We start from the raw sequence: 27,355 nt of genomic DNA, 5'->3' as shown, positions 1-27,355 counted from the left end.
CATATGGAAAAACAGACTACAAATTATATATGTACTGTGATTATAACCATATAAAACAGCTTTTTAAAAAAGTCATGAAGGAAATATAATAAGACAATAGTAATTGCATCAGGTCATAAAATAATGGGTAAGTTTTTTCCTTTCACATTTGACTTATGTGACGAATTTAAACAATAGATTTGTTCTTCCTATAAAAATGCCATCTTATTATCATTGCCATTAAGCCGTCTTCTTCTGAAGATAGACACATGAGGAAAATAATATCAGAAGAATGTATTTGACGGAATGGCTTTCAGGACATGTGTGCCTTACTCCCCAATTATTAAAGTGGCTAAGTCAGATCATCTCTTATATGTTCCTGTTTGTAAAACCTACCCTGTTTCCACCTCTGCAGGGATATATCATTCCAATGGATTTTATTTGGCTGAAGCATCTAATTCCAGATGTTCTTCGGAATAACAAGGAATTTCTCTTTGGGAATATTAGAGAACTTTATGAATTTCACAACAGGTACATATTCATTCAAATTATCAGGGAAAATGGAAAATAAGAGAAGGATGGAAATCAGAATGATGGAATTTGGAGATGAAAGTGCTTAGACATTTTTAGGCTTAATCAGGTAGTCCAGAGTCAGTGGATTGGATTGGGGTGGTATGGGATAAGAAGGATGCGAGAAGTGTCACAAGGTCCCCGAGGAAAAAGGGAAAAGACATTAATGGAGCATGTACTGGTGTCAGGCATCGATGTTGTGTTCATTTGTGGGTTCCTTTCCTTATTTATCTACTCATGCATCAGCATTTACTGAGCACCTGTTCTGTGTCAGGCACTGTGTTCAGCATTGGGAATACAAAGTCGACCAAGACACAAGTCCACATACCTATTATCGTAGCGGAGTGCTGGGAACCAGGGTGTTAGAAAATGCTAACTGGTCAGGGAATTGTCCTTTCAGCCCAGGTCTGCTTGGGTGTTGGGTTCTAGAGAATGAGAGAAGGAAGGGACTTTGGAAATCATGTTCCAACCCTTTCATTTTACAGATGACAAAACCACAAGTTGTTTACTAACTTTACTCACTCTAATGGCCCCAGGATCACACATCTAATGATAGGAGGGAAGAGACTGCTTGGTGAATTGAACTACAGTTGTTTCTTAACCACATCTGTTGTCCATTGGTCAGACACAAGGCTGAAATGGAAATCCCACTTCTGCTTTCTCTGGAGGAGTTATGCAGCCTCTTTGAACCTCAGGTTTCACACTTACGAAACCCTGTCTTACAAGATTTGGTGGAGGATTAAATGAGATATTGTTTGCAAAGCACTTAGCTTATGCCTGATTTATAGTCAGCTCTCCGTGATAGTTGTAGTAGCAGCAGCAACAGCAGTTCTTGTTAACATTACTATCATGTAGCAGGGATCTTCAGTGTATCCAGTCTGTCTGTGGCTGGTGCTTAGAATTACCAGAACTGGTATGAGTGGTTTCAGGGAATCCTAGTAATGTCACAGAATACATTGTTTTCTTCCAAATCAGCATGTTGAAGATGAGTCAAAAGCAGTAAAGCCTGGAAAACAGCATTTTTCTAAGCACCTCTTAAAACCTTATGTGATTTTACTTCAGAAAATTTTGTTAACCCCATACATGTAAAAATCAAAGCATTATTATCGTTTTCTTTCTCTAGGACTTTTCTAAAAGAATTGGAAAAATGCACTGAAAACCCTGAACTTCTGGCACGTTGCTTTCTCAAGAGAGTAAGTCTGTGCTCCCAATAACTCAAAATAACCGTGCGATTAAAGTCAGCCCTTAATTTTCTGTGTAATGGCAAGGGCAAATGGAAACACAAGGGGTCTAAAAACTTATATCTGCCTTTTGAATGCAAAGCGGGAGTCCTTTGCAGTACTTCAGCCTTTGTGAGCTGAGTCCAGTTTGACTGAGCTCACCCTGCTAGGTGGGAACGACTGTAAGCCTGGCTTCCTGCCAAGTCCCCTGAAATGGAAGACTGGCCCCCCCAGACCCCTGAGGCAGAGGATCCTTCTCTGAATGACTAAGCTAACTGTTTTAGGGCAAGAATCATACAGCAGGCTTAAATTCTTCACTAAAGTTGTAGTAACACTCTCAAAAGAAGTACTAAACTGAAACTATAGAACATATATTTTCTTCCATTTTATTTTCTACGGCATCAAGGAAAGTTAGAAAATTTTAAGTCTACAGCCTGTCTTCCACTTAGCACCCCATTTGTGAACTTCCTGTCCTACAACATTGTATTTCTGTCTGCTTCCCTTCCCACCACACAGACCTCTCCCTTCTTGCCAGTTCTCCACCTGGCTTTGGGCAATAAATAGGCTGGCAGTTTGGGCCAGTTGTGCTCCCTGGGAGCTGGCTCAGAGAAATGCCTTAGCCGGCATCATTCCCCACCAAGTGCCTCCTTCCTCCTTTGGAGATGAGCCCGGTGCCCTTTGCTTTCTAAACTTTTCCTATTTCTTCTCTCTCTCCCAACCGGCCCTTCCTTTCATTCTCTTGCTTGTTTTCTTTTTGTGAGCCTGAGACAATAGATCAAACAACTTAAGCATTTTTAAACAGCTCAAATGATGACTGATAAGTCTAAGAGCAGTACAGTAAGTCCCCTACCTACGAACCTTCAAGTTGCGAACTTTCAAAGATGCGAACATGCGTTCACATGTCTGATAACGTAAGTTAGTTCACGTGTCTGGTGTACATTGTCACGTGCATGCATTCTCTGCAAGTGGTTGTGCTTTTGTGTGCTTTACTGTACAGTACTGTATAGAGTACAGTAGTACAGTATCTTTATTTCAAGCCCAGGATGTCTGGAAGCAAGCATAAAAGCAGCAGTGATGTAGTTGGTACTAAGATGCGCCGATGGAGAGGGTGTGGAGAAAAGGGAACCCTCTGGCACTGTTAGTGGGAATGCAAATTGATATAGCCACTATGGAGAACAGTATGGAGATTCCTTAAAAAAACTAAAAATAGAGCTACCGTACCACCCAGCAATCCCACTACTGGGCATATACCCTGAGAAAACCATAATTCAAAAAGAGTCATGTACCACAGTGTTCATTGCAGCTCTATTTACAATAGCCAGGACATGGAAGCAACCTAAGTGTCCATTGACAGATGAATGGATAAAGAAGATGTGGCACATATATACAATGGAATATTACTCAGCCATAAAAAGAAACGAAATTGAGTTATTTGTAGTGAGGTGGATGGACCTAGAGTCTGTCATACAGAGTGAAGTAAGTCAGAAAGAGTAAAACAAATACCGTATGCTAACACATATATATGGAATCTAAAAAAAAAAAAAGGTCATGAAGAACCTAGGGGCAGGATGGGAATAAAGACTCAGACCTACTAGAGAATGGACTTGAGGACATGGGGAGAGGTAGAGTAGGCTGGGACAAAGTGAGAGAGTGGCATGGACATATATACACCACCAAACGTAAAGATAGCTAGTGGGAAGCAGCCGCATAGCACAGGGAGTTCAGCTTGGTGCTTTGTGACCACCTAGAGGGGTGGGATAGGGAGTGTGGGAGGGAGGGAGATGCAGGAGGGAGGGAGATGCAAAAGGGAAGAGATATGGGGATATATGTATATGTATAGCTGATTCACTTTGTTATAAAGCAGAAACTAACACACAATTTTAAAGCAATTATACTCCAATAAAGATGCTAAAAAGAAAAAAGTAAAAAGACATGCTGAGCGATAACGATGGAAACAAAAGTGAAAATAATTGAGAGAGTGGTGCGACAAGAGGAAGAAGAAGTAACTGAAGAACGGAAAAGATTCACGACACAGGAAATGGCAAGACTTCCTTTATCTGAGGAGGCACTGTTAATTTTTGAGGCAAAGGACCTGAATGTAGAATGGTACACGAAGGTTGCAGCAGCCGTTCAGAAATGCAATCCAGTGCTACTGTGTCACCTATGATGAGAAAAAAAGAGCTACTACCCAGATATCACTGGACCTGTTTTTTTAAGAGGGTAGATGGAACTGAATCCAGCAAGGAACCGGAACCTGTGCCATCAACGTCAGGCGTGACTGAAAGTGCAGCTCTCGCCCTCCGTCTCCTATTGCTGACGATCCTTCAGCTCTACCATCCCCCACCTCCTCTCCCCCCTCCAGTCAGTAACTCTTCTTGCCTGTTCACTCGATGCCAGCCCCTGTATGCCAGCTGTTGTGCTGTACTACTGTACTTTCAAGGTACTGTACTGTAAGATTAAAATGTTTTTTTTTACTTTTTGTGTTTTTTTAATGTATTATTTGTGTGAAAAGTATTATAAACCTATTACAGTACAGTACTATATAGCTGATTGTGTTATTCGGGTACCTAAGCTAACTTTTTTGGACTTAACGAACAAATTGTACTCACAAACACACTTTCAGAACATGTAGGGGACTTACTGTACCTGTGATAAACTGAAAGCAAGCAACACAAAAATCCCCAGGTTTCAAGGTATTAGACATAATGGAGAAACAGAGTCTTCAACCCTCAGAACTCTGACCGACTTAGAAGACCTCTTCCATAGCCCTGTCTGGGCTTTCCATCACAGCCTTGTCATAGGTTTTTCATCCAGTGACAGAATTCAAGATACATTAAAAACCATTTTGTATTCAATCTGATTAATTTCCTTTTTGACTTTGATAGCATTACTCGTGTTTTATACTATTTGGCAATTTTGTGCTCATCAAACCACCAATGTGAAATCTCGTTGCAGAGTTTAATATTTCATAACTGACTATATCATTATTGCAAAGACTTATTGAAATTGTTGAATGAGAAAATGACCAAATTCCTGTGGGGAAAAAAAAAGGATATTATCAAGTTAAAATTGCCAAGTTTGAGGAAATGGTCGGGCAATTGCTAACTAAACATCTTTTCTTAGAAAAATTCCTCTCCTAAAGTTTTACAGAGCTTTTTATAGTCCCCCATGTTGGGAGGAACCCTAGAAATCATTAATCCAGACCACATACCTGCATATAATCCTATATGATTTATGATGTTGGGGACAAAATACAGGTAATAAATTCTTTCCAAGCACAAAGTATTACTCTGAGACAAATGAAGTATTTAAAAACCACAATTACTTAACCTTTGAGAATCCTTGAGGGCATTGTCACAGCTGTGCAAAGACCTGTATTGGTTAGCCAATAAGGCAGGCCCATCACCCACTATTTACTACAGCAGTTTACTTCTTCTCAGTAATACTTGCAGACTTCCACTAATCATGAACAAGAATTTTGAAATATTGCTCTAGCCAAGTATTTCAGTCAGATTTGATAGCTTGTAGTATCCAGAAAGATTCTGCCCCAGAGACCAACCTCCATGTAGAATAGCGTTTGTCAATAGTTTACTTTGAGTCCCATTTGCTCTGAGATCTCACGTGGTACAATAGAAAAAAACACTGGGGTGGGACTCAGAAAACTTAACTTCTTATCTAAGTTGAGACACTTGCTATCAGCATGACCTCAATTATGTCACTTAAACCCCAGGAGTTTCACTTTTCTCCTGCATACAACAAGCTTGGTAATACCAATATGTAAAGTTGTGGAAATCAAATAAAATAATGCACACAGAAGGACTCTACAAAAGTAAAAAATGCTTTGACAATAGCTACCATTTGTTGGGTACTCTGCATGTATTGGGCATTTGTTGAGAGGTTTCTATACATCTTCGCATTTAATCGCACAACAATCATAGGAGTTGACTGCTGTTGTGAGCCCACTTAACGGATGAGAAACTGAAGCGAAGGAAGGTTAAGTAACTGACCTCGGACCAAATAGTTTGTAAGTAAGAAAGCCAAGAACTGAACCTGAGCCACAGTCTTCTTAATCCATAAGAAATCATGTCTTCCTGTGTGAATATGAGGTTGGGGGTGTAAGGTCGGATCTTAACAAACGGCACCGCGAAACAGAGGAAAGCTTCAAGTGAGCTTTTTTAGGGAGTGCTCCCGGGGGAGGTTCACTGGTCCGAGAGAAAGGGGCCAGAGAAGTCGCACCCGGGCGAGGGTTTGGCAAGATTTTATAGGGGAAGAAGGGAAAGGGGTGTGGTGAATCTGGGAGGGCGCCGGGTATTCCTTATTTGGTGGTCTTTTCGGGTATCCTGGGGGACCGTTAGTCCCGCCCCTCAAAAGGCGGGAAGGCTGGGCCGGGTGCAAAGTCCCCAGGTCAGTTCCTGGAACTGGGTGGTCCGGAATGTCTCCAGGGCAATTTCTGGAACTGGGTGGTCCGGAATGTCTCCAGAGCAGTTTCTGGAACTGGGTGGTCCGGAGAATTTCGGTCTGATGAAACCTGTGAATCTGATTGTGTTCCCCTGCCTCGGGCCGGTTGGCCTTACAGGGGGTAGCAATTTTTTTAGCCTCCTGATTTATTCTATAGGGAGGTAAGGAGAATCAGGTACTTTCGTATGCTGCTGGTTAGTGCACATGCTTTCTCTAAGGAATTTTGGACTGAAGAGCAAATTTAGGTCAGTAGTTGTGTTTCAGTACTGGAAGGCATATAATGTTCTGTGATGCTCAAAGTGCAGACACAGGACCAAAGGGTGAAAGTTTCAGGAACACAGGTATCAGCTCAGCATCCACCAAGAGAACCAGGTCCCCCTCTGTTACTGGGAGGTTTTAGGGAAAGGTGGCCGACTGTTGGCGATGTTTTCCTGGGTGGAAGTCTGGATCTCCAGTCTCCTCCAGCTTCTGAGAATCTTCTGGTGTTGAGTGTTGAAAGCAATGAAACCTTGAATCCTTTTAGGAGCAAAAGGCCAATGTCTTTGTGCTCTGACAAACCAAATGTGGATGAAATGCCTTAATCAGTTTGTAGTGTTTTATAAGCCTGGCCTTCAGTGTAGCAGGAGTATTCCTCAAGTCTAGGCTACTACACTCTGGGAGCCATTGAGTTTAACAAATGTACTTAACACAGTGCCTGGCACATCAAAGGCACTCAACGGATAGTTCTGGAGTGAATGAATAAGGAAGTTATTATTGTTAAGTTCTGAATTATTATTCTAGTTTCTTAACCAATCTGAACAACATTTCTCAAGGGCTGTCTGCCTTCTTAAGCGTGTGTGTGTGTGTGTGTGTGTGTGTGTGTGTGTGTGTGTGTGATTTTTCTTGGAGAGAATAGCAAAGGACAGAGTTGCTGTAGTCCTTGCAGTGAAGTGAAATGACCACTTCCAATCCATCGGGAGAGAGGAAGAGCTACAGATATGGAAATCATTCACTACAGCAGGGTGTTTAGAAGTAGAATAGACATAGTGAAAGCTGTAAGGGAAAAAATAACCCATGTCCAGATGAAGGACATCAAGAGTGGCCTCAGCAAGAGGACAGGGACACAGAAATCCACAAGGAAGTGGCCACGTGGTCATCTCTGCCAGAGCAGCCCGGGCTCTGTGGCAAGCACAGCTGAGTGGACGGACCAGGTTCTCCTGATGGAATGGATGAAGCTGGCAAGCTGACTCCACAGGCTGGGGGTATCTTTTCTATCTGGGATATTGGCAGATGTGTTCCCACCTCACACAGTCTTTGATGCAATGAGAATATAGGTCACACAGCACTTGGAATCCCTCTTGATCTCTAGCACTGAGATAGTCATGTAGCTTTTCCAGTCTCGGAGTCTTGTGCTGCAGGTTGAAGGTGATGTCTGAGACGGGTTGCCCAGACCACTTAGGTTTGTGTCCAGACTGCCACATTTTCCTTCTGGGATGTTTCTATCCTTTGGTTGTTTCTTAGGTTTATTTGTAGGGTTGGCATCATGATAACTGTAAAAAGGAGTGAGTGGGGAGAGAGAAAGGAGAGGCCATCAGCTACGAGCACTTTTTGTCCTTTTTATTACTCAGTACAGAACTATCTGGGGGAGATATTGGTGTCCCAGATAACGAGCAGAGGAGAAAGGATAAAGTAAAAACTCAACTCCTGTTCATGAATTTACTTACTTATTTACCAGAGTCCTGTAGCTGCTCTCACAGCACTCCATTCACATCTGCGTTGTTTATAACCCTGTGTTCATCTCCCCATCACACACTCACCCCAATAGAAGGTTATTTATTGTGCATCCCCAGTTCCTTACACATTGAAAATACTCAGGCCTGTTGAATGAATGAATAAACTGTATTATCCTGTCCTCTTACTGAAAAATGCTACCTGGTTAATTTGTTCTAACTTTTTCTCACCCAGAAAGAAGACCTTCAAATATATTTTAAATATCATAAGAATCTGCCCCGAGCCAGGGCAATCTGGCAAGAATGTCAAGACTGCACCTACTTTGGGGTAACATTGCATTTCTAAGGTCTCCCACAAACTGTTTTCCCTGGACACTGTTTATGTACATACAATTTGTAAAGAAATTGGAAGTATGAACTAGGAAGAGGAACTTGGCATTAATTGGGATTTATGTTTATTAATAGGGATTTATGTTTATTAATTGGGATTTATGTTTATTAAAAGTCTCTCCTTTTTTGAAATTATACACTGGAAGTTTCAATGCTGCCCTGAGTCTCCATGGGACAGCTCTGTAATGAGCAGCTGTAGCCTGGTGAGAAAACCAGGGTCCTCTTCTAGGATGGGTTTTAAAAGTGGAATTAAGTCACGCTTTGGGGTTCCCTGGAATGATATCAATAAGCCCATCATGTACCCTTGACTAGACTCCACCACCCCCAAACCCCAATTCTAAGACAACCTTTTCAGAAGCCTGCCCCATTGTCTCCCTCCTAATGGACTTACTTTCTAAAAGAAATAAATGTTCCGGCATCCCTACTTGCCTATAAAAATACTAGCCAAGCCCATCCCCTTTCCCATTACTCTCATTTTACACACTGTTCCTGAGGGACTGAACAGCCAATAACATTATGAAACTGGTTGACACAGCTGCCCCTTCTCTCCATGAAGAGCTCATTTCACTTCTTGTATTTAAATGCTGCCGCTTCTGTTCTGTGTGTGTGTGTTGTTTTGTTTTATGTTGTTTCTGTTTGGCTTTTCAAGGTATGCCAGCGTCAACTGGGTCACAGTCTCCCTCTTTTTAAGTATCTGAGAGGACCAAGCCAGAGACTTACGAAGTACCAGATGTTGTTGAAGGTAAGTCGATGAGACAGTGCTTCCTGTGCTTGGAGAACAGATGTGGGCGCTATGGTGCTCTTTTCCTTAGACACGTAGAATTGTGACTTCGACTTCCAAAGGTGAAACTATGTCTAGATTTCAGGCTTTTTCTGTCCCCAGGTCTAAATCAGCCTCCTCAATGAGGAATAAAACCAAAGAATCATAGGGTCCCGGGAGCCTGGCTAGTCCATCATGCGGCCAGAACTTGGATCTCTAAGGAGAGCCCAGCTTGGGGGAGCAGAGGTCCTTGGGAGGAAAGTGGGGAAGAGGGAGGCCACCACACTGCTGGCAGCTGAGAGGGTGGGGAGGCAGCCAGACCTCTATTCTCGGTAACATATCTACAGGTAAGATATCATCTGCTCCATTTTACAGCTGGGGCAAGGAGCTTCAGGAAAGAGGTGTGGTTTTCCCTAAAGCTACTATTTTACGTGCATTTAAACAATGGAGGGGAGAAGGCAAAACTGGATTCTTTTGCGACATCTACCTCTGCCCTTAGACTGAGGATTTTTCTCAAGAGCAGCATAACAGAATGAATTTTGTTTTGCTGAATCCCTAGGTGGTTCTTTCTTTCTTTGCTCTGACACCAGCACACCTGCAGGAGAGCACTCCCAGACCCCGCCACCACCCACCAGCGTGCGCCACCCCCCACCCCACCCTGCCCACACACGCACAGGACAGGAGCTCTGTCAAAGCTGCTTCCCCAGGTGTGAGCTCAGGGAAAGGTTGGGGGCACTCCTCCAAGGTCTGTTTTGAGTTAACCTTTATAAGCAGCTCTTGCCCAGTGGCTACTCTCACTTAATTTAAAAACAAGCCCCTGCTGTTTACTGGGTATCTTCCCACATGTATTTCTTTTTGTTTGTTTGTTTTTGTTTTAAAAAAGAATTGTTTACTTACTGAACCTGGGGCAGATTAGATACACAACCAACTTTAAATTTACATCTTTTAACTCAACTTTGAAGTGTTTTCACACACACGTACACAAATTGGCATGCAACAGTTGTCCTAAGGTAAAACACAGTCACCTTAAACCGTTGCAGGTATTTTCGCCCAAGGTTGAAAAATTGTTTATCCTGAACATGAAAACCTGTAACAGATTTAAATTAAATATATAAAACTTGTTACTTGTAGTTTTCCCCTTGCAAAGATCCAAAAAAAAATGTACAAGTAACTAATATGCATCAGTCACAACATAATCCTGGATCATCCCCACACCAAAACCAGATGCTCCTTTAATTTTAAACCCATCATCAGAGGCCAAGAGGAAGTCATTTAGTTTTATACAAAACAAAATTCACACCCACCTGTATTTCTTATTTAATCCCCACCATCAGATGTGCCAAAAGGCTCTGAAGTGTGAAGAAACTGAGGCTCAGGGCAGTTAAGTTTATTGCCAATGTTTTGCCCTCAGAACAAGTTACCCTCTCAGCTTTGCATCAGCAGGCCCAGCCTTGCCTGCACCGGCTCTGCCACTGCCAGTGTGGGATGCCTGGACCTGTCAGGCCTTGGTTTTCTCGCCTGTAAAGTGAGGACACTAGAACCTCCTGCACAGGTTGCTGTGAGGAGCCAGTGAGTGACGCAGTAGAGAGCTCACTCAGGGCTGACCCCCAGGAAGCTTCCACAACGTAACGTGCGGCTGTTGTTTTATACATGGAGCCGTCACACCAGCCTGGGAGTGAGGCTGAGGAGCCTCTGCTTCCCTCCAAGAGCGGCATCTGTGAGCATGTTTTGGTACAGCGTTAAATGGTGATACTCCATGTAGGCTAGGGGCTGGTGAAAAAGCTTTCATTTAAGGCTGGTGGGAACATAGTCTTTCTCTAAAGAACTTGGAAACATGCATCACAGCTCTTAACATTAACAATTCTACTTGTAGGAATTTATCCTTAAGAAAAGTGTATAAAGATTATTATTATTTTAGTAAAAAATTATTGAACCTAAATGTTTAACAGTAGGGGGGATTAATCAATCATGATTTAGCTATAGGATGCAATACTCTGCCACAATTTTAAAAAATGTTTAAAAAATATATAATGTCATGGGAAAATGTTCATGATACGTTGTTGAGAAAAAGCAGGCTACAAAATAGTGTGTCCAATGTGGTTCTATGTTTGTGGAAAGAACACTGCGCTGAATGTACCATTTACTCTTTCCCTCTTACTTGTGACAAACAGACAAATTTATATACATCCTCATTTTAGCATTGGCTGGAGATTGTTTGCGTAACAGATTAAGTTGGCCTTCTACTTTTTGATTTTCAATAAAGCTTTTGGGTTAATGCAGGGTCTGCTGGATTTTGAGTCACCTGAGGATTTGGAGATGGACCCAGGTGATCTAGAAGGAGGTTTGGCTAAGGTACTGGATATTAAATATCGTTCTATGTACTAACTGCTAATGGTGTTTGCCTATACATGGAAGGACTTAAGAGCGACTTTTGTTTATGATTTTTATTGTGTAAATTTTCTAAAATAATATGCATCCTATAATTCATAGTCAGGAAAAAACAAAAAAATAAAGACAATTTCAAAGTGGGGATTTGTGATAGGATAAGTGGTAATATATCTTCTTCCTTCCACATAAAAATGTTTTACTGCAATACAAAAGTAAGCGAAGGTATAAAATGCATACATAAAAGACTGGAAGTAAGTATAATAAAATCCCTTCGGTGGTTTTCCTGCATGGTAGGATTATGAATGATTTATATTTACTTCTTTGTACGCCTTAGTAAATCTATATACATTTATGCCCTGTTCCCTTCCAAATGTGTGTGTATATGTGTGTGAATTCTAAGACAGTCAAGAAGAAACTTGGAAGAAGTGATGGCCACACCAGATTGGGAAGAAATTTTTGGCTTGGAAGTGGGTTTTTTCAATTTTTCTATTATAAAATTCTGGTTTTAACAAGAATAACATGAGGCATGTGTCTCAAGGGGCGGTCATTTGCATGTCCTCTCTGCTCACATGGTGCTGTGGGGATGCCTTAAGATTAAAGGAAGCTCAGGGCACAGGTAGTAATTTTATAGCCTGGAGCAAATGCAGCTAGCCTGGTTTAGAGGAGTTTAATAATGTTTGTAAGAATTTACCCTGAGTTAGAGAGGTTTAATAATGTTTGTAAGAGTCCTATATCACACAGTGTAAAACTAGCCACTTGCCGTGTTTGTGGGAGGAGGGTTAGTGGGAAGGAGAGGGAATAGGTAGCCGTGGAGTCTCTAAAAGCACATTGAGTTTCAAGTATTTAGGAAAGAGGAAGATGCCTGGTGTAAGGACTTTTAATCCTTTGTTAATGATGTTACAATAAACTCGGGTGAGAGTGTGTTGTCTTCCACCAGGACCTGGAACACATTTACCATAAGTAAGAAGGTAAGAATCCATGGAAAATTGTTCAGTGGAGGCAGCATGCTCTGCTCCATTCATCAGCCCTGTCACTCATATCTCATCCAAACATGCTAATCTTTATAGTTTAAGTAGAGATTAAGAAAATACACAACCCTTTGCTTACATCATGCAGTAGAGGATAAGAAGAGGTGGGGCTATATGCAGAGCAGCAAAGAGCTCTCTGTTCTTTGTTGTAGAAGTTGATGTGTTAAAAAAAAAAAAAAAATGGACGAAGCCAAAATCTTTTTGTTTGTATTTAGCAGAGAACAGATAAATATGCTATGTAGGTAGCAGGTGAATAAAATACGGAAACCCTAAGCAAAAGACTTTGAAGCTGAAACCATCCCTACCATGTCCTAAGTGTCACAATAGTAATAATTGGAACGTCGGTGTCTTAAATTAGCTTTTCCCTTAATTCTGGGTCTTTATGCTGTTTGGGAGGTGCAGATCACGTTGGCTTACCTCTTTGGCATATTTAATGGTGATAGACTATGGGAAGGGCAGGGGGAGGAGAGGAGAGAGAAAGGGCAGAGCTCGGGGAGATTCAGTGTGGCAAATGCCACCGTTATGGTGTTTACACATAAATCATTAGTAAACCTCTGCATAGCAGCCCATTCTTTGCCTCTAAAGTTTACAAATATCCTCCTCTGGGAGGGTTTTAAGTATAATTTTACCCATAGGAATAAGACTGTCACATTAAATACAGGAATATGATACTCGGATTATACTTTTCAATAGGCCCTGGGGGTAGGGGAGTAAAAGGGAGAGCACCCTATTTAAAAGGGCTGGGGTTTTCATGCTTTACAAAAGCTCAGGATGTTTCTTATATAGCCAGAATATAATGTCCATGATTTTATGAACTTCATTCTTCATTAGTACAATGTGCAGAAAGTGTAATGATTTTGCTTGTGTGTGTGTGTGTGTGTGTGTGTGTGTATCATATATTGTACTTAAACCAGCAAATATCCTTAGCTACAATTCTTTGGGAGCAGGGAAACAGGTTGATGTACCTACCTTCTCAGTAACTTCATGCTGGCTGGATCCGTAGCTCCTTATCTCTGTCCTGTTTCCCTTCTTCCCTTGGTAGATGGTTTACCTTTTGATTCCCAACAAGGCATTTGGTTTCCACAGAATGGGCCAGAGAGGACCAAGGATTCAGCCTTCTCAGACGACCTACAACAAGCTTTGGCCATGATGGAGGATTTGATCAAGTCCTGTGAGTTGGCTGTGGACCTGGCAGCAGTCACCGGATGTCCGGTATGTTCCATAGCAAGTGCTGGGACATTTCCACAAAAGGCAGGCACAGTATTACAAATGTAGCAGATACTGTGGCAAAGTTAGAGAACTGATCTGTGGGAAAGGAATTTGACTCTGGAGGAAAGCTACCTAAATCGGTCAGCAAACCTGTGCTACGAGATTCCAAGCAGCACCTCAGCATTTTTAGGAATCTTGGGTTGTGGTCCTTGGGATCCTGAATGTGGAAACTGACCCATACTCTGGAAAAAGCAAGAACTCAGGGACCAGAACATATTCGGCAGGGGAAAGTGCTGAGGGAGTAATTTATTTTCTCACTCGTGGCACCATTAAAATATTAAAAGATTTTCCCTCTTGAGTTATATTTTCTCTGTGAAAATTACTTTGAAAATGGGTCCTAAGTGAACACCCAACCCCATTTTACAACACAGATCCCAGAAGAGGCCTTGTATATCCCTTAATCCAAGTGCTTAAAGAAAAATACCCAAAGAGAGAGTGCTGGGGGGTTGAGCCATCTCAACTCTGGCATTAGAGTTAATCCCAAGTAGGCCAGACCCAGGCATTCCAGGCAAACTATCCTCTATAACTGTATGATCGCCCTGGGACTGGGACATAATTAATATTCAGCTGGTTTTCACTGTGAGCTACTCTAGATTTTGACTCAGGGGTATTTTCTGTCATTGTCATAACAAATTACCCCAAACTTGGTGCGTTCAAATAGTGCAAATTTATTGTCTTACAGTTCCACGGATCAGGAGTACAACATAGTCTCACTAGGCTAAAATCAAGGTGTCTGCCTTCCTTTCTGGAGGCTTTAGGAGAAAATCTCTTTCACTGCCTTTTCCAGTTTACAAAGGCCACCCACTCACTTCCTCTGCTCATGGCATCTTCCTCCCTCTTCAATGCCAGCAGCGGAGGTTGAGTTCTTCTCCCATCACATCACTCAGACCTTCCCTTCTTTCTCTTCCACCTTTAAGGACTCTTGTGATTACATTGGGCCCAACCAGTTAATCGATGATAATCTCCCCATCTCAAAGTCAGCTGGTGAACAACCTTAATTCATTTGTCACGTTACCTGACCTAGTCTCAGGCTTCAGGGATTAGGGCATGGACATCTTTGGGAGGCCATTCTTCTGCCTCCCACACAGGAATCAAGCATTCAGAGAATTGTTGATACATGTCACACAGATACTTTCCTTCTCTTTTTTACCTTTTCATTTTTACCTGGACTTAACATACTGTTTATTGAGGTGTTAGTAGATGAAATGACCTTTCTTTTCTTTCCTTGTCAGAAATCAAACCACACAAATTAATTAGGGGCAAAAAACCCTGTGATTTTTGATTTCCCTCCCTCCTGGTTTTCCTCTGGCCAGCATCTCAGAAACAGCCCCACTGGGTTTACTGAGATCTGGGCAGCGATGCTATTACTGTCCCCTGGGACTCCAGAATGCTCTCTGCTTACTACTGATGCAAGATTCAAGAGGATATTCATGAACCATGGGGTGTGTGGCAGAGGGGATAGTTTTCTTGATGATAACTGTTTCCTTCTTTGGCTAAGAAAAGTCAAGAGAGCAATTTGTTTAATCATTTGGAATATCTTTCTGTTCTTCTTTTCATCTTTGAACACATGTCAGCTACCCCTATCAGATGTCCCTTTCTCTGAACCAAAAGAGTGTCCTGGAACCTGTACTCAGGGCAGGAAACTCCCAGCTATTATTCTGAGTGTAAGTAACATAGGAAGGGGAAGTTATGAGAAAAGAATATTAAAATGTGAGTAAATAGCAATCTACTCTGATTTCATTCCAAGCTGGTTTGCATGCAAATAAGATGAATGAGTTTATAGAATTTTAGAGATTTTTTTAACACCAAGGCAAAGAACTTTTCTCCCCCATGTGTCCTCAGAATTGCACCTTTGGAATACAGTCCATGGTTTCTTTTTCACTAAGACCTTAACTTGCTTTACATCTAGTACATTAGGTAATGTATCCTGACAGTTTTGTATAATCCTACTGAATTATGGAAGAGCAGGCATTGGACTTTTCAACTTTCTGATTCAGGAACAGGTACATGGAAAGAAGAGTTGACTCACCCCAATCACGTGGTCATCAGCCAGGACTACTTCTTGGATCTCTTTACTCCCTATCCAGGGTGCCAACCTCTCAACACATTCTTCATCTGATTCTGTTTAGAGCTTACTAACAACTCAACTACTGTTAACTCAGAGCTAATGATTCTGAGATTCTTTGCATCAGCTTTGTAGAACTTTATCACAAGGTGTTTCCCATCACATGCTGTAGGTAGAGATGAATCCAGAACTTAACTTCTTAGTTTCTCTATTGACATCCAATATTAACCTGGTTTTGTGAAGAAAAGAAATTGAACTTGGTGGGATGAATTCATAATTAAAACAACTAGAAAAATGCCCTTCTGATATTTACATTTTCTCCCTGTTGTGTATACTCAGTTAGTTCTTGGTGTAATTTAATCACAAAAGATTTAAGAAAAAATTTTTTAAGAAAATTTGTTTTGTGGAACACTGAGATGTAATTTATTTCCCTCTCTTTACAAAAAAAAAAGTTCCCCCCCTGGGGCTTCCCTGGTGGCTCAGTGGTTGAGAGTCCGCCTGCCGATGCAGGGGACTCGGGTTCGTGCCCTGGTCCGGGAGGACCCCACATGCCGCGGAGCGGCTGGGCCCATGAGCCATGGCCGCTGAGCCTGCGCGTCCGGAGCCTGTGCTCCACAACGGGAGAGGCCACAACAGTGAGAGGCCCGCGTACAGCAAAAAAAAAAAAAAGTTCCCCCCTATTCAATTTAGTGCATAAAATATAGATGCATATAGAGTTCTTTTAAATCCTCACTTGCCAGGAACATGTTCCAAGGTTGAATAGTAAAGGTTGAATGAAATATTTTATTTTCTGAAACAAATTTATGTTATTCGATAAAGGAATTATTTTTATGGCAAATTTATTGTGGGCTAGGGCCAGATATTTTATTTTCTATTTTAGTTCCCACTTTCCTTACCATAGTGTTGGCTGCAGAGATAAGGCTGAGTAAATAATCTTGATGACTCAGTGGAATTGCCTTGTACGTCATCCCACCTTCACAGCACCCATGTTAAAGGGTGATTGTGAGGCATAAATGAGGATTGAATCATAGGGCACCTAGCACCATGCCTGGCACCTGGTAGATGCTGAACAAAGGGCCCCAGTGCTGACTTATTTGTGTACTTAGGCTGGAAAGGAAGGAACCCCTTTGCTTCTGCCAGTTGTAATCACAGGCCCCTCGGTCCCACAGCTTCTACTTTTCATTTCTGGACCAGGCTTTGTGCTAATTCACTTATCCAGATGTTTCCTGCCTCTTTGTACAAGAAGTATATAGCTCTGTCCCTTTAGCTGTCGTGGCCAGGAGGGAAAACCTGGGCACCCAAAAGAAGTCTCCTTCTGGAGGCTAGTTTTCCTACGGTCACTCTCTCAGTCAGATTCTTCATTTGGTCGATGTAGTCACATTTGAAATTCTTACCTCAGAGCTCTTACCTACAAAATGTCCACACATGAAAATGGTAGCATTTACTAGATTATTTTGCCATCGTTCCCCATATCAGGGAGACCATCTGACATTTCATTTGCTGATTTGTTTGGGGCAGCCCCTATGTTGTATCTATGAGCTCACACCCATCAGATTCATCAACACACCAAAGTGATGGCCACACTATTACGTCACTAGTGGAAAAACTGGTTGAGGCTACATTCATTTCCTAGAGCTATGATAACAAAGCACCACAAATTAGGTGGCTAAAAAACACAAAAATGTATTCTCTCACAGTTCTGGAGGCAAGAAGTCCAAAATCAAGGTTGTCGGCAGGCCCGTTCCTCTAAGGCTCTAGAGAAGAATCCTTCCTTGCTTGTTTCCTGGCTTCCTTGGCTTATAGCTGCATCACTACCATTTCTGCCTATCGTCCTAACTGTCTTCTCTATGTGTGTGTCTTTGTTTTCTTATAAGGACACCAGTCGTTGGATTAGGGCCCACCCTTATCCAGTATGACCTCATTTTAATTAATTACCTCTGCAAAGAGCCTATTTCCAAATAAGGTCACATTCTGAGATCCTGGGTGGACATGAGTTTTTTGGGAAATACTATTCAAGCCAGTTCAAGGTCATCACTGAATTAGCTTCCTCACAGTGCTGAGCATTTAGCTTTGTGTCCCCTCAGGCACTCACTAAATGCCAATAAATGATTCCATACTTTAGGGCACAAGTATCTGCAAGAGGTTGTACATGTAGTCTCTGGCCTTGGGACCAACTCCTGTCTGACTGGAAAGAAAGGATATATATGGTTGAAAAGGTGGCCAAGGGTCATCCTTGGTCCTGTTCAGAGCAATCCCCCTACCGTCTTCCCTTTGGAGGCAGAGTAGCCTCCACACAGGCATGTGTCCTGGATGACAGTAACGTAGGTACACCTGTCCTTCATCACTGCTCTACAGGGCATGTGCCCTCGGCCACCACAGGATGGGTCTCAAGCATTGAGATGTCTGATCCCATCACAAGCGTGGTCCTGAGAAAGTTTATGCAAGATGTCCTGGATGATAGGTAGCCCATCTCTTCCAACTCATCTCAAAAGACCCAGTGATTCCCTCTAGTGACCTTCAGTGATGACAGGCTTACTGGAAAAGGCAACCATATAGCCTCAGGAAGAGTCAGAACAATGACAGGACAGGGTTCGTGGGTGTGAGAGCTAAACAATTCCAGGATCCACAGCAACTCTAGGACTTTGGCCTGGGAGGGAGCTGGGGTTCTCACCTGTGTGCTCTGCCTATACGTGCCAGGTATGTCCTCTCCCCTCACCGGCCGCTGACTGGTTCTTTCCCTCCATTGGTGTCTTTTCCTCTTCCTCATAGTTTCTGATGACTTACCTTCTTTATTGCTCTGCTTCCTTATCATTTATTCCACCTCCAGCCCTCATAAAGCATCTCACAGCTACAACTCTTGCTGCTTACTGCTTCCTCCTTAGTTCTCCTCAGTTCAGACAGGGATCAGATTGGCCATCTGGCACATCTTTTATACACCGGGCCTCTGTAGTCAGGGGCTGGCCCGTCTCTGGATTCACATCCTTTGGCCAATTGCTTACTAAGGTTCAAACAGCTGTGGCTGTGGGAGGGATGAGAAGTGCAGAGGCTTTAATGGACAAAAACGTCGCTGCCTAGGGTGGCCTCTTCCGCCTCTACAGCCCACGGCCTTGGCAGACACCTTAACTCACATCGCCCAGCCCTCTGCAGGTCATCAGAGTGTACACCTGGGCTTGTTCTCCCGCCACCCCCCATCCTTCTGGCCTCTTTCAGAATTGCTTTTAAAAGCTGTACTATGAAATGATGCCTCCACATTCCCCAGATGTGTTATTAGAAACAGCTTTACCTAAAATCCATTCTGGGATGCGGTTGAAGGTGGGCTCAGTATTTGACACAGTGACCCTTTATGAAGACCCATGGGAGAAATTTCTCTCACGTCTTATTAACAAATTGCCATGTTTTCCCTTAACAACTGGTTTGGGTATGTCTTCGGACATAATGAGTCATATAACTCACCAGATTTCCCTCTGTACTGCCTGCCAGAAGGTCAAAGTCTAGTCTGCAGCAAGTTTACATGCTTTATATTGTATGGGTTTTATGTACATCCTCTTCATCTTACTGTTGTAATCTCTATTTTTTTTCTTCAGCCTGATTTCCTTGGTTATTTTCTGTCTGCCTATAATGTATATATTTTTATAAGATGTATCTAATTTTTGAAATGGGGTGAAATATAAATACATTTTTAAATAGAAACTGATTACAATCATTCCTGTGGCAAATGTTAAACATCAACTTTTGCCAGCTGCCTTGACTAAACATATTTCCTGTACTCTATAGGTCTGAATTGTACAAATTGAATGGGTGTAAAGGAGAAAGCAATCACTGAGGGCTGGGGTGTTTCCATTTGAGTGGGTGCAGGAAGGATGTGGATAGAGTGAAAAACTCCTCACTGGTCCTCGTGGACCCATCACCCATCTGTCTTGGGGTGCAGTCAAGCTAAGCCTGTGCACGCAGCAGCGGAAGCATCGTGCTTTTAGGAGAGAAGGCCTTGTGACTGGAGCTCTTATTCCTCACTGAGGATTTTTTATTCAGTACATTTAACACATGTAAATTTTACAAAGCAAAAAGAGAAAAATAGCTCTGAAAATATGACACAAGCACCATAGAAATGACTAGAGTTTATTGCCCTTGAAGTTTTTGTTTGACTTTCAGATATAAAGTCATTCATTTTTTTAAAGGTATTCACAGTTTGTTCAATATAAATAAGTTATAAAATGCACATATGTCTAGTAATAATTATCAGAAATTGTAGGGCTTTATCTCAGCTAGATATAACTCAGGGAAATGTCTCTGTCCTGGTCCTGTTCAAATAATTTTTCCTTTTGGTGTTTGATTCAGAGAAATAAAGTCTTGATTATCTACTTTAAGTGATATAATTTTTGAAAAATACCAGACAAAATACCACGTTTCTAGTTCATCACACTCCACTACTTTTAGAGAGAGCTCAGAGAAGGCCAGGTCACTTCATTTGGACTTTGAACCAGACATATGATTGTGGAAGGAGACATAGTGTGTGCCTTAGAGCCAAAAAGATGAAATAAAAGATTTGTCATTTGGAATTGTCTTTGCACTGTTCACTCACTCTGAAAAATGCAGAGTTGAATGTCATTACCATTTCCATTACAGTGTTATGAAGATTAGGTCATACTAAGCTTTCTCCTTTCAGAACAAACCTCATGTTCTCAGGTTCTCATATACCTGAAGGAGAGGTTAGGATACAGATGGAATACATGGGTTACCACAGATCCATAATGCAGCAAAGATTCTGGCTGTCCCGAACATAATTAAAATATTAATTTCTTGGCCTTTTTAAGTAGTGTCTTTTATCAAAAACAAAGAAGAAGAAATGGAATTCTGCTAGCTAAAATTAATTGCAAGACAAAAATATTGGAGGACCAATATCTTCAGTTCAAAGCATTGCTAACATGCTTTGTGTTTATTACCTTATACAGCTGCACTATTTCCTTATATAACTGAATGATGCCATGCTCAGTGAAGCTCACAAAATTGTAGTTTTGATTAGTGACAGATTAGCCTGACTGGCACTTATAAGACTGTAAGCTTCAAATAAGCATGGTTTGTAATTTGAAAACAGACCCCTAAGAGTTCTTTCGTGTCAAGTAATTTAACAGCTTCTTTTTGTGTGTGTCTGTGTTTCCCAAAGGATGATATCAGAAAACTGGGCAAGCTGTTGATGCATGGCTCTTTCAACGTCTGGACAGTTCACAAGGAGCGTTATAAGATGAAGGATTTAATTCGATTTAAGCCCAGCCAGAGGCAAATCTATCTATTTGAACAGGGAATAGTGTTCTGTAAGATACGAATGGAGCCCAGTGACCAGGGCCTGTCTCCTCACTACAGCTTTAAGAAGTCTATGAAGGTAAAGGGGTCCTATTGCACTTGGGAGTCAGCACAACCCTATGGAGAGAAATGCTGTTATCCGTATTTTACAGATAAGGAAACTGAGGTGAGGTTAACTTGCCAAATGCCACACAACAGAGCGAGAATCCACACACAGGCCTGATTCCAGAGTCAGAGCTTGTAATCAGCCACTAGATAGGGCCAGCGCTGGCACAGAGGTGCCTTTGTGCTGGATGGAGAAAAAGGACCCAATGGTAGCCTGTCTGGACAAACTAATTGAAAAGTACCCTCTTTCCTCCAGGCAGAGGATTGAACGCCTTGGAGATTAGAGCATGGGCTGGATTTCATCTTCTCAACCACGCATCTTTGCATGCAAGTGTAGGCAACATCCTGACCCTGGGGGTGTAGGAACCCATGTCCACACCAAACATTGCCTCTCACCCATATTAGAAATATTTCATAGCTAGCAATCACACGCACACACACACGTGCTCTTGTGATTAAAATTGGTAGTTTATTCATAGTACTTTTTGTTAGTTTTGTTTCTTAATGGATACAAATTCAGTTACTACTATGTAGAGATTTGTGAAATACTCAGGTATTAAAGGAGAGATAATCTTTTTGCTTAAAGTTGAAGGCTACAGCTCTGCATATGGAAACATATAGTCTGTCTTGTCCTCTGAAACAGACAAGACAAATGACACTGTACCAGATTATGTTTTATGCTCCTTGGGGCTCTTAACAGAGGACAGCAAAACACTTGGAAGGAAGATGGAAGAAGAGAGCAATCAAGGGTAGCAAAGATTAGAGCGGCTGACAGGGATAATTTTTTTAAATCAGAAAAGATGGTATAGAAAATTTTCTTCTTTCTTTACAATAGTTAATGACACTTTCAATTCGCCAACTTGGAAGGGGGAGCAACAGAAAGTTTGAAATTGCCAACCAAAATGGACTTGAGAAATACATCCTACAGGTAAAATTCATGCCTTCCCCATGGGTGTCCTTTCCCCTTTCCCTATTGTGTTCCCATCACTCAACCAGTGTTTTCTGTCACATTCTAAAGGTCACCCAGAGAATAAAAGTCCTGTCCAATTAATGCACCAGGTGATCTGATACTCATGGTATTTTCTTATTTGTAATTGCAGGCAGCTTCAAAAGAAACCAGAGATTGTTGGTTTTCAGAAATAAGTAAATTATTGCTGGAACAACAAAACAACATTAAAGGTAAGGTTACCCTTGCTGACTTTAGTCTGGAGAGTTATACTGATTCCAGCTTTGTAGTGGGTATGGAGATTGGGGATGCTGTTAAAGAAAATGCTTTGCCTAGAAAATAACTGTGGGCACATTTTCATAGTACCTGGAAGCACCTGTGGATGCTTTAGATTGTGTGTGGGTTTTTGTGGTTGTGTACATGTCCCTTTTACACATACTCCCACATACCCAATGGCCAAGATCCAATTTTCTCAATCAAAAGTCAACAATCTGCAGCCCAGAGGAGGGTCCTCGCAAGAAGTCAACCATGCTGGCACCCTCCTCTCAAACTTCCAACCTCCAGAACTGTGAGAAATAAACTTCAGTCATTTTTAAGTCACCCAGTCTATGATATTTTGTTATAGCAGCCCAAATCAAGACAGGCTTGATGAAAATCAGTTGGCCATAGATATAGAATTCTCTGCTGACAGTCTTTTCCTTTTAGCACTTTTGTCATCCCACTGTTTTGTGGCCTCCATAGTTTATGATAAGAATTAAGCTATTTATCTTATTAAAGATTCTTTGCATGTGACAAATTGCTTTTCTCTTGCTGCTTTCCAGATTCTCTTGTCTTTTTTTTTTTTTTAATTAAAGGGTAATTGACCTACAAAACTATGTTTGTTCCAGGTGCTCAACACCTGGAATTCAGTATTTCTATACACAAAGTATTGCTATAATTTATGTCAAAAAGTATACTGCCTGGGACTTCCCTGGTGGTCCAGTCCACTCTGCACTTCCGCTGCAGTGGGCACGGGTTCAATCCCTGGTCGGGAAACTGAGATCCCACATGCCACACGGCACAGGGAAAAAAAAAAGTATACTGCCTATGTTTTCTTTCAGGAGTTTTATGGCTTCGGGTCGTACATTTAAGTCTTTAATTCATTTTGAGTTTATTTTTGTATATGGTATGAGAAAGTAGTCCAATTTGATGCCTTCGTATGTAGCTGTCCAGTTTTCCCAACACCATTTATTGGAGACACTGTTTTTTCCGCATTGTATATTCTTTCTCGCCTCCTTTGTCATAGATTAATTGCCCACATAAGTGTGGGTTTATTTCTGGGCTCTCTATTCTATTCCATTGATCTATGTGTCGGTTTTTGCACCACTACCATATTGTTTTGATTACCGTATCTTTATAGTATAGTTTGAAATCATGGCTCATGATACTCCCAGCTTTGTTCTTCTTTCTCAAGATTGTTTTGGCTATTCAGGATCTTTTGTTTCCCTACAAATTTGGAATTATTTCTTCTACTTCTGTGAAAAATGCCATTGGTATTTTGATAGGAATTGCATTGAATCTGTAGATTGTCTTGGGGAGCATGGTCATTTTAACAATATTGATTCTTCCAATCCATGAGCATGGTATAATTTTCCATTTGTTTGTGTTGTCCTCAATTTCTTTCATCAATGTCTTATAGTCTTCTCTCCTTGGTTAGATTTATTCCTAGATATTTTATACTTTTTGATGCAATTGTAAATTAGATTTTTTTTCTTGGTTTCTCTTTCTGATAGGTCATTGTTAGTGTATAGAAATGCAACAGATTTGTGTATATTACTTTCATATCCTGCAACTTTATGTAACTAGTTTCTTTCCCCTTGCTGCTTTTAAGATTCTCTCTTTATTGTTATTTTTTACCAATTTAATTACAACATGACTTAGTGTGGATCTCTTTGGGTTTACCTTGTTTGGGACTCTCTGTGCTTCCTGGACCTGATGTCTGTTTCCTTCCCCAGGCTAGGGAAGTTTTCAGCTATTATATCTTCAAATAAGTTATCTGCCTCTTTCTCCCTCTCTTCTCTTTCTGGAACCCCTATAGTGCAAATGTTAACATGCTTGATGCTGTCCCAGAGGTCTCTTAAAGCATCCTCATTTTTTACAATTCCTTTTCTTTTTTCTGGTCAGCTTGGGTGATTTCCAGTATTCTGTCTTCCAGTTTGCTGATCTGCTCCTCTGTATCATCTAATCTACTGTTGATTCCTTCTAGTGTATATTTTGTTTTAATTATTGTATTCTTCAGCTCTGTTTGGTTCTTTATATTTTCTAACTCTATAAAAATTTCTCTCTGTGTTCATCTATTTTTCTTTTGGGCTCATTGAGCATTTTATGATCATTACCTTGAGCTCTTTATTGGGTAGATAAGTAATAAGTATTCCTTAATATTTCTTCTGGGGTTTTATCTTGTTCCTTCATTTGGAACATATTCCTCTGCCACCTCATTTTGCCTAATTCTCTGTTTTTATTTTTATATATTCTAGGTAAGTCAGTTACGTTTCCCAATGTCAGAGAAGTGGCCTTATGTAGGAGATGTTCTTTGGGGCCCAACAGCCCGCTTCTCTTTGGTCACCAATGTGCTCTAGGGTTGCCTCCTATGTGGGCTGTGTGGACCCTTCTGTTGTGATGAGGCTGACTACTGTAAGCACACTTGTAAGCAGGGCTGGCCCCCACCCCAGTTGGCTGCAAGGCTCTGCCTCTTGGAGGAGGCTGCCTACCTGCTGGTAAGCAATGCTTGGTCCTGGCATAACTGGCTACGCAGCTCAGGGGTTCCCAGGACTAGTGCCGGCCCATTGGTGAGTGGGTCTGGGTCCCGGGCCTTCTGGTGGGTGGGGCTAGATCTCTGAATGGCTGGAGGCTCATGGGGTCCTAGGGCATCAGGCCTGCTGCTGGGTGGGGCTGTGTCCCAGTACTAATCATCTAGAGGGAGGATTCCAAAGTGGCACTTGCCAGCACCAGTGTCATCATGGTAGAATGAGCTCCTAAAGATGGCTGCTGCCAGCATCTATATTCCCAGGGGGAGTCCCAGTTGCCTCCTACCTCTCTGGGAAGCTCTCCAAGATTATCAAGTGGGTCTGACCCAGGCTCCTTTCAAACTGTTTCTTCTGCCCTGGGTCTTGGAGCATGTGAGATTTTGTGCATGCTCTTTAAAAGTAGAGCCTCTGTTTCCTAGAGCCCTCTAACTCTCCCGAAAGTAATCCACACTGGCCTTCAAAGCCAGACACTCTGGGGGCTCATCTTCCTGGTGCAGGACCACTGAGCTGGGGTGCTCAACGTGGGACTTGTACCTCTTGCTCCTTAAGGAAAACTTATGCAATTGTGATTATACTCCCGTTTGTGGGTTGCCTATACTGCTTTTGACTATACTGCTTCTCTGCCCCTCCTACCCATCTCATTGTGATTCCTTCTTTATATCTTTCGTGGTGGAATATCTTTTCTGCTAATCTTCAGGTGGTTCTCATCAATAGTTGCTCTGTAAATAGTTTTAATTTTGGTGTGGCCATGAAAGGAGGTGAGCTTACAGTCTTCCTACTCTGCCGTCTGGGCTGTCTCTCCTTTCTTTGTCTTTTGACAATTTTGACAGTATAGGTTTGGGTCTCTGAGTTTTTATTTCTTGGAGTTTGTAGATCATCTTGGATGTATAGATTAGCATTTTTCATCAAAGTCTGGAAGTCTTTGCCCATTCTTTCTTTAAGTATTCTTTCAGTCCCTTTCTTCTTTCCTCTGACATTTCCATTATGCTTGACATACTTGGTATGTTGATATGCTTGTTGGTGTCCTGTAGGTCTTTAAGTCTCTGTTCATTTTTTTTTTCATTCTTTTTCTTTCTCTTCCTCAAATTGGATAGTTTCAATTGACCCATATCTGAGTTCTCTGATTCTTTCTTCTGCCTACTCAAATCTGCTATTGAGCCACTCTAGTGAATTTTTCATTTCAGTTATTATACTTTTCAACCCCAAACATCTATTTGGCCCTTTTTAAATATAATTTCTCTCTATTTATATTCTCTATTTGATGAGATTTTGTTTTCATACTTTTCTTTAGTTCTTTATGTGTAGTTTCCTTTCATTCTAAACTTTTTTTTAAAGCTGGTTTAAAGCCTTGGTCTAAGAAGTGCAATATCTTGGCTTCCTTGGGGACAGTTTCTATTGACTGCTTTTTTTTCTGTGTATGGGCTATACTTTCTTGTTTCTCTGCACATGTCATAATTTTTCTTTGAAAACTGGACATTTAAAATAACATAATGTGGCAACCCTGGAAATCAGATTCTCCTCCATCTCCAGTGTTTGCTGTTGTTGCTATTTGTTGTTGTTGTTTTTGTTTGTTTACTTACTGACTTTTCTGAAACAATTCTATAAAATCTGTATTCGTGGTCATGTGTAGCCACTGAAGTCTCTGCTTGGTTCATGACTGGGCAGAGATTTCCTTAAACACCTGAAACCAACAAGCATTCCAGTCTTTGCCAAGGGGCTCTGTGGATTTTTGTTTTTTATAAGTTTATTTATTTATTTATATTTTATTTTTTGGCTGCATTGGGTCTCCATTGTTGCACACGGGCTTTCTCTAGTTGCGGCAAGTGGGGGCTACTCTTCTTTGCAGTGTGCAGGCTTCTCATTGTGGTGGCTTCTCTTGTTGCAGAGCACGGGCTCTCCGTGTGTGGGCTTCAGTAGTTGTGGCACACAGGCTCAGTAGTTGCGGCTCGTGGGCTCTAGAGCTCAGGTTCAGTAGTTGTGGCACACGGGCTTAGTTGCTCTGCAGCATGTGGGATCTTCCCAGACCAGGGCTCGAACCCGTGTCCCCTGCATTGGCAGACAGATTCTTAATCACTGCACCACCAGGGAAGTCCCTCTACATGGATTTTGAAGCACACCTTCAATATTCAGCCAGACAGGTGACAATTCCACGTTAGCCTTCAATTCCTGTTTGTGCAGAGCCTCAAGATCAGCCAAGGTGAGAGCATAAGCCCTGCTAAGATTTTTCCTGAGCATGCACACAACCCTGGTCATGTGCACAATGGACTTCTAGATTCTCAGGACTATTTGGAGTTTTTCAAAACCACTATGGATATCTTATTCTAACCACTATGGATATCTTATTCTTAAGTTTTTCCTTTTAAACTTTTTGATTAGCCTATTTT

The 27,355-nt window shown here is 41.6% G+C and overlaps 1 protein-coding gene across 4 annotated transcripts in view; it reads left to right on the top strand.

Moving 5' to 3' along the window:
- Positions 1–27,355, top strand: part of MCF2L2 (MCF.2 cell line derived transforming sequence-like 2) — a 224,644-nt gene that overhangs the window by 175,556 nt on the left and 21,733 nt on the right. For all 4 annotated transcript variants that reach the window (XR_004476032.2, XM_012536226.3, XM_033403114.2 and 1 more), the window contains exons 17-25: positions 395–510; positions 1,673–1,742; positions 8,172–8,264; positions 8,976–9,068; positions 11,367–11,438; positions 13,589–13,714; positions 20,998–21,213; positions 22,075–22,167; positions 22,340–22,418. Coding sequence is in view for 3 of the 4 variants with exons in the window: in XM_012536226.3 (XP_012391680.2) it covers positions 395–510; positions 1,673–1,742; positions 8,172–8,264; positions 8,976–9,068; positions 11,367–11,438; positions 13,589–13,714; positions 20,998–21,213; positions 22,075–22,167; positions 22,340–22,418 (958 nt within the window). In the remaining variant the exon portion in view is untranslated. The remainder of the gene's footprint in view (positions 1–394; positions 511–1,672; positions 1,743–8,171; positions 8,265–8,975; positions 9,069–11,366; positions 11,439–13,588; positions 13,715–20,997; positions 21,214–22,074; positions 22,168–22,339; positions 22,419–27,355) is intronic.

This window comes from Orcinus orca, chromosome 5, assembly GCF_937001465.1.
Source record: "Orcinus orca chromosome 5, mOrcOrc1.1, whole genome shotgun sequence".
Classification (NCBI taxonomy): Eukaryota; Metazoa; Chordata; class Mammalia; order Artiodactyla; family Delphinidae; genus Orcinus; species Orcinus orca.
This window is presented reverse-complemented; position numbering and strand designations above follow the sequence as displayed.